Source organism: Gouania willdenowi, chromosome 15, assembly GCF_900634775.1.
Source record: "Gouania willdenowi chromosome 15, fGouWil2.1, whole genome shotgun sequence".
Taxonomy (NCBI): Eukaryota; Metazoa; Chordata; class Actinopteri; order Blenniiformes; family Gobiesocidae; genus Gouania; species Gouania willdenowi.
Window position 1 is genome coordinate 15,568,564 of NC_041058.1, and position 11,538 is coordinate 15,580,101.

The following is an 11,538-nucleotide window of genomic DNA, read 5'->3' on the forward strand; positions in this document are numbered from 1 at the left end:
GCAAACTAGGGCAAAATCATTTTGAAATTGCCACAATCTGCGGTCCACTTGGGATAAAACTGTTCCGGATTTGGCCCCTGAACTAAAATGAGTTTAAAACCCCTGAGAATGATTATATATGTTCTGTTATTCCAAAATGTTGCAGCGCGTAAATCACGTCTGTCGCCACATGACAGGTAGTCACCGCCAAAATGTGTGACCAAACTTGATTGACAGGTACAACAGCCAATGGGCAGAGGAGGACTGACCCTATCGGCCAATCAGAGGAGACTTCCTGGCTTTGCGGCCTGTCGTGGGCTTGTCCCGGATCCTGAATCACGGCCTCCTGCTGGGTCTGTTCTGTGGGTCAGAGGCGGCCTTAGAACAGCTCACCATCCCCGGGGATGTAACACCGTAGCGGGGGAAATTGTCAACCGAAGAGAGCCACCATTACCCTACGCTCCGTTTTGTTTCTCATGGAAGCAGATGGGTTTGTAAGGAAGCGTCGGATGACAGCGGAGACGGCCGGCGCTGATCCCGGGGTTGCAGGAGCCTCTGCCGGGGCAGAAGTTCGATGGATAGGGGGCAGATTATGGGGAGTCTCTGAAAGTATCGTGGGAACCCTGACACCGCGGATCGGAGGGGAAACCGAGCTACAGACCGTGGAGCTAGTGTGCTGTGCTGCGGATGCACAGGCAGAGGACAGTGAGGCGGACTATGAGGGTCTACCACAGGGAGCCTCCACGGGCACCCACATGTTGGCTGGAGCCGTGGCTGGCATCATGGAGCACTGCCTCATGTTCCCCGTCGACTGTGTGAAGGTAGCACCGCTCACTGACTCACACTAGGGTGTTGTGGTGGTGGTGGAACGCCATGTGTGTGTGTGTTAGCTTAGCTCAGAGGCTAATGTAAACACGCCGTAAAGCTGACGGCTGCGGGACAAGGTCAGTTTGACGTCCCCCACTGTCAGCTAACCTGTTAGCATGAAGCTACATCACCAGTGCAAACTGCTCAAAAACAACACGCTACTAATACAAGAACTAACTCTACTGTGACAAATGGACGTCAAACTTTCCTGTTCGCCCAACACGCACCAATATAATGTTACATAACCACATGAAATGTGCTGACAGACATTCTACAGCACTTGTACTTTCTGTAGCACGTTTTACAAACTTCACAACGACATAAACATACTGTTATACTAGCACAGGGCAATATATCGAGATTGAAGATATATTGAGTTTTCTTATTTTGGCGATATTAAAAATTGCAATATCGCCTATATCCAAATTTATTTATTCTTTATAGCTTATTTTTCATTTAAATACTCATTTCAGGAGTCGCTGCTTTCTCTACATCTCACAACATGAAAAGCTCAGTTAGATGATCAATGAGTGTGTTCTAACACGGACCTTCCCCTAAACAAGCCACACTACAGAGCTCACTCACACGTGCTGTCCCTTAGAGGAGAAAAAAGCCAAAAGTGACACACATTATGCAGCAGTTTGTTAATAAATGTGCCTCTGTGGCAATTTTCATCAGCAAATTAAACCCAGAATTTTCTTTCTGGTAAAACTCTGTTGAGTTAAAAAAAATATATATATATATAAATATAAACATTTTGAGTAAAAATATATGAATTTTGTTACATATTGCTCAGCCCTATTTATATACCCAGTTATTATACATACATTGGGGTACTGTATATACCCAATATATTACAAAAATAATCCCTAAAACAATGTGCCTTTCTAAACTCAGACATTAACATAGATCCTGGTGCAAGACATAGGCAAGTAAATATGTAAACCATTTAGTCTTCTAAAGTTAAAGCTGGGTATATGTACAGATTTCCTGATTTGATTCACGATTCAATTCTATTGGGCGTATTTCATGGAGCGTTCCAATTTACAACTCATGCTGTAGAAACGAACTTTAACTTGGTGCAGTATTAAAAATATTAATGTTGATATTGCGAATTGAGCCCACAACACTGCATTGCATACGGTAGAAAACACGTAATAAATGATTGATATAAGGATTTCGAAACAATTGCACATAATAAAAGTTACATATTTAAACCTACAAGCATCCCTTTTCAACACTTTAAAACAGGCCTGTTGGCCAGATCTGGCTTGTCATTAACATCTTGTTCAGACTGGCACCGAGCTGAAATGATAGAGGAATAACATATACATGGTTTATCTACATGACATATAGATAAAACATTGTTTAGCACAATTTCAGATGTCAGTGTCTTGTTTTTTTTTTTCAGCATCTTATTATATAAAGGACTATAAACTGCAAATGCCAAGGGAAAACAGTGAGATTGAAAGACTCAGATCAAATACATTGTGTGAAAGGCAATGTTTTACAGTCATACAGTAGGAATATTTCAAAAATCTACGTGTTTATATAGTATGTGCTCAGGAGATAGCTCGTCATGTTCTGTGAGGTCACACATTAGAAAACATTTCTTTTAAAACAGGGAGAGATGACATTCTGGGTTTTTATTTTGTCCATTTACAGTAGACCTAAACTAAAGACTCCTGATATAGGCGTGAATCTATAAAGTGTCTTTATGTAAAGAAACTAGGGATGTCCCGATTCAACTTCTTCACTCTCCGATACATACCGATATTGTGGCCTCGAGTATTGGCCGATATCGGCACGAATCATACATACAGTACTTTTATTACTTATTTTGTCATGTGGAATGTTAGAAAAGGCTTGGTTATTTTAAAAAAAAGACCAATTTATTATAAACCATTGGATTACATATAATTAACCTTTTAGAATAAGAATATTCTATGATTGAATAAAATAAATTTAAAAATAAAACAGAAGGTATTGAAAAAATAAATCCAAAAAACCAATATATATCATAGCTGAGATTTTAGATGCAGTCTGATGAAATGCAATATCCGTTTTCTGGCTGATATCGGACCAATATCCAATATTGATATTGGATCGGAACAACCCTAAAAGAAACTGCATAATTCATTACACAATATTGTTTTTAATGTCTTTAATTTCACTCCGGAGCATCCATAGTGGTACAGTTTTATTAAGAATGACTATTTCACCCACCATTAGTTCAGTAATGTAGCTTGTTGGTAGTAAATGATATAAGTAATGAATATTGTTGTGCTTTTCTTTTGCAACATGAAGCTGTACTACTGGACTTGTAACTAGTGTAAAGAGCACCGTCATCTGCTTCGGTCAGGTTTAACAATATGCTCGTCATTTCTGTCTCTTCCACCTGTCGGTCACAAGACAAATGTTTATCTAACGTGTCACTTATTATGATTACACAGTCCTATTTATTCACGTAAAGCTGTGAGTGTAGAGGTGTTCATTCATTCAAACCTATTGATGTTTTCTTATTAAACGTATTCCCCATGACTGAAAGTTTGACATATTATGGTACAGAAATCAACCTGTATTTATATATAAAATAGATAATTTTTAATCCTAATTTTTTTTTTTTAAAGTCAGGTTTTAAACTGCATGCTGTAGTTTAAAATTGTGTCCCAGACACTTAAATATAAAGAAACTCTTTTATGTCAGAAAACTGACAAAGACCTGAAGTGTGTCTCATTTGTTTCCTTTCACGAGTGGCTTCTTTGTAAGGAATGTTCCTCCCTAAAGCAGATACTTTACAATAAGCTTCTCACTTATGTCTATTGTGTAATTACAGTTTATAAAAAGCTGTCGTTCATCCGTTTCCCCCTAAATCCCAGTGCTTTGCTGTGGATCTGCAGTCGTGTGCTGCATTTGTGTATAACATTAAACAGCGTACACCGTGTGTGTGTGTGTGTGCTGTGTGTATGGATAAACGCAGCATTAGATGAAATAACACTGAAAGTTTTGATTACAAGTCGCACAAAGCTTCTTCTTTTTTTTTTGCTTTCCAGTTATGCATACGCATCAAATATACGCCTCTAACAAAGCCTCCACGTGTCGTGTGTGCGTAGAAAGTGGCCTGAAAACAGCTTTTAAACAACCTTAACATTTTAAACAATGTCAGATAATAAGATTTAAGAACTATTTGTGTGTGAAGTATATTTGAAAAGAAATGATTGCTGGTGTAAAGCGACTTTATTCACATTATTAAAGTGCCTCTCAGTCACATGACGTGACCTAATTTGACTTGCAAGGTTTGGGTGATCAGGCGGTCATACTGGTTTTCTAAGAGTAGTAGTAATAATAATAATAATCTTTATTTATATAGAACTTTTCAAATATTAAATAAAACAAAGGAAAATTAAAACAATCAGCCAATAAAGAGACATACAATTAGAAGTCCTGCCTGTGATGATGCCTAAAAAAGATTAAAAAGCATATCGATTAAAAATGTCTTTAAAAGAGATTTCAATGAGGATAAACAACTGGCAGATTCTCGCTGTGTGTCCCCAGACAACCCCAGCAGGTGCCTGAATCGCTGATTCTTCTCGAACATCGTCTTTATATAATCCCACATTTTCCTGCGTGGAATAGAAAAGGGCGTGGCCTCTGGGTCAGAGGGTCAAAGAAGTGCAGCAGGAAGTTAGCTTGTGTCCTTTTTTGACCTTGGAACATGCAATGGCTCACTTCCTTCTATTCAACTATAGTTGTACACCAACATTCAGCACCCACAATGTCAGACACCTCATTTCCCCGTTTTGTGACCCCCCCCCTCGTTTACACTGGACAATATTCAGGATTCTTGTCATAGCTTTTTTTTAATTTTCCTAAACTCCAGTTCTGCTCTGTTTATTCACAGGACGACATAAGGTGCAACCTAAAATATGTATTACGTCCTATTTTTATCACAAATTCATGCTATACTAAAACGTGTGTGTGTGTGTGTGTTATTTTTACTTTCAGACACGAATGCAGAGTCTCCAGCCCGACCCCGCAGCACGCTATAGGAATGTGATGGACGCCCTTCGGCGGATCGTTGCCACAGAAGGGATCTGGCGGCCAATGAGAGGGCTGAATGCCACCGCAGTCGGAGCGGGACCTGCCCATGCGCTCTATTTTGCCAGCTATGAGAAACTCAAAAAGACTTTAGGCGATGTCATTCACCCAGGGGCTAACAGTCATTTGGCTAATGGTACCATAAACACACACACACATATCCGTGAGCCACACAAACACAGCAGGTCTTTGGAAGATGTTTTCATACGTTATTTACTTCAAGTCACCTCTAAATCTGCTGAGTAAGCGTAGACGGAGCCAAAAAAAATTGGATCACGGCTTTTTTTAGCCACATATTAAAGCAGTGAGGGGGTCAACAGTCTAACTTTACAAATGAGTAACTGTTGATTCAACGTGAGCAAAGCGTAACTTTTTAAATCTTTGAATTGACCTCTTCCTCTTTGTTTCAGTGTAGTGAGAGGCTGGGTAAGTTTTCTTCTTCCCATGCGGTCTTCTTTTACGCTCAGTGGTCTTTTTTTTTTTTTTTTTTTTTTTGTATGTTTCAGTTCACAAGTTGTGTTCAGTTTAGTCCGCACCAAAACCAAAAATGCAACCGCTTGCAATTTAATCCGAAGTAAAAAGACCTTAGTCACTGTTTTATGATCATTTTCAGTATAAATGCAACCATCGAGAGGTTTTAGTGTTGAACTCAGGGTTGGGGTCAATTATATTTTTCAGTTGCAATGACCTTTTCAATGATCCATATTTAATTACAATTTATTTATGATTACCGTATAATTTTTCCTCTGAAAGTCAATTACAATTATTTTCCCAGTTATTGAAGTTCAATTACAATTTTACTAACTTTTATCAAAAACTGCCCACGTGGGACCAAAGTGCTTTACTAATGATCCCATGTAGTATGTATTGTGGTGTACTGTGTATGCTCATTTATAGGCCTGTTATGATTACTGTATTAGGGCTGGGCAATTTTGCCTAAAAAAAAAATCAGATTTTTTTTAGAGAAAATTTGAGTTTTGATTCGATTTATTATTTTTTCTTCCAATGCCCTTAAAAATGTCTGCAGACATCAGATATATTGTCAAAAGTGCAACTTCATTACTGTGATTGTCCTCAAGAGTTAAAATGCATAAAACAATCCCAAAATAAAAAGTAATTGAGGTTTTATCATTTAACAATTTTAAGATTTAACCCAAGTTTAAGCAAAAGTGCAACAGCAACTTCACAATAGCTTAAAGTTTCTGATTAAGAAATCAGATAACTACATATTTTATAACATTACAATTAAAAAATAATAAACTCTTCCCTTAGCATCTCAGCATAGTATAAAAAATAAAAAAATTAAACATGCCTGTGGCACACATATAGCCTACTCAAAGGGTAAACAAATGTAAACAAAGAGGGGGCGGGCTCACATCGCGCTACGGTAACCCACAAGGATGGAATGTGAAAAAGTGCGAAAAAAACTGGTGGGGGCAAAAAATACTTGAATTTGCAAAATGAAAATAGTTTTAATCGACAAATTCGTTAATTCTTTTTTTTTTTTGCCCAGTTTGAATGTTACAGTTTTAACATCTTTACATTTACACTTTAGTGCATTGACTATAATATGTATTATACCCTAACCCCTTACTCCTCTAACCCTTACCACCTGTATGGGTGTAAAGATTCACTAGGTAGTAGGAAAACTTGATCTGAAATATATTTTAATAATTAACTACATGTGTGTAAGCCAATATAACTGTAACATGAGTCCACAATTTTATGCCAATTACATAGTCAATTATCTGAAGTCAATTATGAATAAATTGGCAAAATAGTTTTTCACTTATGTTTATAATTACATCGTAATTGTAATGAAATATTATTTACGCAATTGCTATTATAATTGATCCCAACCCTGGTTGCAGTGCATGTACATATATGGATGGGCCTCTAGGGGGCTCCCTTTCCTCAGGCTTGATTTAGGTATTTTACAAACATGAAGCATTTCTTGCCTTTTACTTATATTTCAAAAAACATCGTAAGCTCTTAACTTATTTCCAGTCGTGTCCACTACTTCTCTTTTTTCTTCAACTATCTCACTTTGTAGTAATGTCTTCAGTGTGTGCGTTTCAGGAGCAGCGGGCTGTGTGGCTACATTGCTTCACGACGCAGCCATGAACCCAGCTGAGGGTAAGCACAATATTTATCTATTTATTTTTTTACACTGCGACGCTGCTGAAATGAAAACGTGCGAGGACGTCGTCACTGTCTGCACAGAGGTTTAGTGTTCCAGGGACTTCCAGGTGTTCTTTGATGCTCTCGGCCCTGCAGTCGCACAGCTGTCTGCGCCCCCACCTGCCCCGACATGTCAGTAGAAGGACACGGTTGTGAGTCCTTGTGTGCAGCTGTCACACAGCGCAGCTGCCCTGAAAATACATTGAAACAGAACAGACGATATTGATATTGCAGCTTTGCGTATTGGATGATACCGATATTGATCCGATGTCAGCGTGAATCATACATGCTTTTATTACTTTTTTTGTTTTGATTTTTTTTAATAAAAAAAGAATTGCTTATTTTTTTAGCATGGAATGTTAGATAATAGTCAGCAACAGTAGGTATAAGAAAAACTGACCCATTTATTATTAATTAATTGGTTACATACATTTTAACCTTCAACATAATATGTACAGTATTCTACAATTTAATATAATAAATAAAAAATTAATTGCAAAAAAGAAAATCGGAAAATTGAATTTGATATTTGTTTTTAGGCTGATATCGGACCGATATCAATATCGGATCGGGACACCCTAGTGATTTTTAACTTATTATCCTCAAATATTGCTCACACTTTTTACACTTGGGTTTAGGGGTGTGCCAAAATAGCAATACAATGATATATCACAATATTTCATCTTGGGGTGCGTTATCAATACATGCCCACCGAATATCGTTTTTTTCTGTATCGTGATAATATTGTTATCGTGGGCAAAAATATCGTGATGTATCGTAGCGCGAGGTACCTGGCAATACTCAGCCCTACTTGGGGTCAGTCTGACCCCAGGGATGTTTTCCAGACAAGTTTTAGACAGCTAAAACAGCTTGGGCTCAAATTGACCCCAGAGGAACATCACTGCATGCAACATGTGATCAGCACTTTGAAAAAATATCATGATCATTTTATGCTTAATCAATTGGTGGGTAAAACCTAACTTGATTTTGAACAGGTTTATTTATACAAATGTTTTGCTAATTGTCTTCCTTCTCCTTATTTTTCACCTCCTGAATGTCAAACCTGGACACCATGGGCTCTCGTCTCCTCCTCAGTGGTGAAGCAGCGCATGCAGATGTATAACTCCCCCTACCACAGCGTCATGGACTGTGTACGCGCTGTGTGGCGGAACGAAGGCGCAGCCGCGTTCTATCGCAGCTACACCACCCAGCTCACCATGAACGTGCCCTTCCAGGCGCTCCACTTCATGACGTACGAGTACCTGCAGGAGCAGCTCAACCCTCACAGACAGTACAACCCCTCGTCCCACATGTTGTCGGGCGCTCTGGCCGGGGCCATCGCGGCGGCGGCCACCACGCCCCTCGACGTCTGCAAGACCCTGCTCAACACCCAGGAAACACTGGCTTTCACCTCCCAGAGTCAAAGCCAGGGGGCCCACAGACAGATCTCAGGCCTAGCCCACGCCTTCCGGACAGTTTACAGGCTGGGCGGCCTGAAGGGCTTCTTCAAGGGAGTGCAAGCTAGGATCATCTATCAGATGCCCTCCACCGCCATCAGCTGGTCCGTCTACGAGTTCTTCAAGTATGGGCTCACTAAACACCAGCACAAGAGGAAAGTGCAACAAATGGAGGCTGAAATTTAAATATTTGCATAATTAATGCCTTTGAAATGCTCTCTGTCCTGCTTTGGTAAAGAATACGCACATTAATACGCACACATAATTCAATGAATGGAAAAGAGTGGGAGCAACTTCAGACACAGCAGATGAGAAAGAAATCTTCACTTGTTTCTTTAACTTTAAGTAGTGTTGTCTCCCATTAAACAGCATCACAGAACCTGTTCTCCTGGAATGAATTGACAGTCGTAGGAGGAGAACAAAAGTTCAGCAGAGGGCGGTAGTGTTGCTTTATTATTGGCTTCATAGCTCAGCCTGTGTAAACTAGCCACAGTGTTATCTCACTTCTGACTTTGACTGATGCCTGGTCCAGATTTCTCATTCCAACTCTACACATTTCACTTTGATCCATTTCATAGCAACCAAAGAGCAAAGTCATGACTCCTTTGTGTCATGTAACAACAACGTGCTCTTATTGAAAGAAGTCAGTCAAGTCCAGGCAACATCCACATCTAATGTTTCCTTAAAAAACGATTTTCTCTTCAGAGATTGGGGCGATGAATTAGTAAAACATCTGATTTACTTTTTGTTGAAAACATTCAAAAATTAAGACTTAAGACATTTCTCATTCGAAAGTGAGTGACTACTGAATTTGACTCAAAATACATGTATCACTTTTTACACAGTGATGTGTTTATTTATTTTCACCTTAAATTTGATTTCTTGATAGTTTTTAAAGAAATGTTTTTTTCTTTTTCTTTTATCCCCACATGTATGATTTGTCACACTTTGGTTGTTTTGTGGAGCAGACTTGGTTAGCATCATTATTTTTTGTGTATCAGCGTAAGCAGTTGGTTTTTGACTTTAATTTGGCTTTAAATCCATCCAACTGTATCCACATTGAATGGACCTGAGAGAGAGCTGCCATATTTACCAAATTAAGTCTGATTGTTTAGAATTGCACTGGTTGAATAAAGACTCAGCAGCAGCGCGCCACCAGCTGCTCATCAACAATAAAACCGTGTTCTCTCTTCTTTTTTTTGTCTTTATGAACGAAAGTGACATATTAACATACAATATATCTTCAGTACCAGCAGCACATTAAGATTCAATGTGTGTGTTTGCAGGTATTTGCTTTCCTGTTCATGGCAGGGACAGTTTGTTTAGACCTGAGCACAGGTGCACGTTTCCACTTTGACCCTCGGGACTAAAAATGCAACGTAAACCCATTGACACTCAGTCTGCAGTTTAAAACTCATGTCTCTGACAAAAGACAATTCATTATATAACCAAATCAACACCAATCCTTGAAACTATATGAACAACTTTTAAGAACTTAGGCAAATGTTTAATTTCTTTGATTTTACTTTGTTATTTGTCAGAGAACACATTTTACTTAAGTACTGGGTGCAAACATTTTCAATTGACTGTCCCCAGTGTCCATTTCCTGTCATCTATTAGCAAAATAAATGGATGGGAGTTTTGATGGAAATGTGGAAAATATGTTTTTCTGTAGAGATGAGTAATAGTAACTTAAATTGAAGGAGCCTTCTATGGATCTCAGAGGTAACTTCTTTGCTGTGTTTAATTTGATGAGGGAATAGGTTTTCCAGATCTTTGGAGGGATGAAAAAGTAAATCTTCAATAACATTTCTGTCAATAACTGGATGGTAATAATATTAATAATTACACATAGTGGGGCAAAAATTTTCTTCATAGGTATATCTCAACTATGAGAGACAAAATGGGGAGAAAAAAATTCCGAAAATCACATTGTAGGATTTTTAATGAATTAATTGGTAAATCCCTCGGTAAAATAACTATTCGGTCACCTACAAACAAGCAAGATTTCTGGCTCTCGCAGACATGTAACTAATTTAAGAGGCTCCTCTGTCCTCCACTCGTTACCTGTATCAATGGTACCTGTTTGAACTCATCAGTATAAAAGACACCTGTCCACAACCTCAAACAGTCATACTCCAAACTCCAATATGGCCAAGACCAAAGAGCTGTCAAAGGACACCAGAAACAAAATTGTAGACCTGCACCACGCTGGGAAGACTGGATCTGTAATGGGTAAGCAGCTTGGTGTGAAGGAATCAACTTTGGGAGTAATTATTAGAAAATGGAAGACATACAAGATCACTGAAATTCTCCCTCGATCTGGGGCTCCACACAAGATCTCACCCCGTGAGGTCAAAATTATCACAAGAACAGTGAGCAAAAATTCCAGAATCACACAGGGGGACCTAGTGAATGACCTGCAGAAAGCTGGGACCAAAATAACAAAGGCTACCATCAGTAACACACTACGTCGCCAGGGACTCAAATCCTGCAGTGCCAGACGTGTCCGGACCATCTGAAGTTTGCTGGAGAGCATTTGGATGATCCAGAAGAGGATTGGGCGAATGTCATATGGTCAGATGAAACCAAAATAGAGCTTTTTGGTAAAAACTCAACTCATTGTGTTTGGAGGAGAAAGAACACCATACCTACTGTAAAGCATGGGGGTGGTAACATCATGCTTTGGGGCTGTTTCTCTGCAAAGGGACCATGACGACTGAACCGTGTAAAGGAAAGAATGAATGGGGCCATGTATTGTGAGATATTGAGTGAAAACCCCCTTCCATCAGCAAGGGCACTGAAGATGAAACGTGGCTGGGTCTTTCAGCACGACAATGATCCCAAACACACCGCCCGGGCAACAAAGGAGTGGCTTCGTAAGAAGCATTTCAAGGTCCTGGAGTGGCCTCGCCAGTCTCCAGATCTCAACCCCATAAAAATTGTTTGGAGGGAG

The 11,538-nt window shown here is 39.2% G+C and overlaps 1 protein-coding gene across 1 annotated transcript; it reads left to right on the forward strand.

Annotated features, from left to right (window-relative positions):
* The first annotated feature begins 265 nt into the window (after positions 1 to 265).
* Positions 266 to 8,961, forward strand: slc25a28 (solute carrier family 25 member 28). Its single transcript, XM_028469325.1, has 4 exons — positions 266 to 800; positions 4,852 to 5,080; positions 7,024 to 7,080; positions 8,221 to 8,961. Exons 1-4 carry the CDS (start codon positions 456 to 458, stop codon positions 8,766 to 8,768), a joined length of 1,179 nt encoding a protein of 392 aa, XP_028325126.1. The 5' UTR covers positions 266 to 455; the 3' UTR covers positions 8,769 to 8,961.
* The last annotated feature ends 2,577 nt before the right edge of the window (positions 8,962 to 11,538 follow it).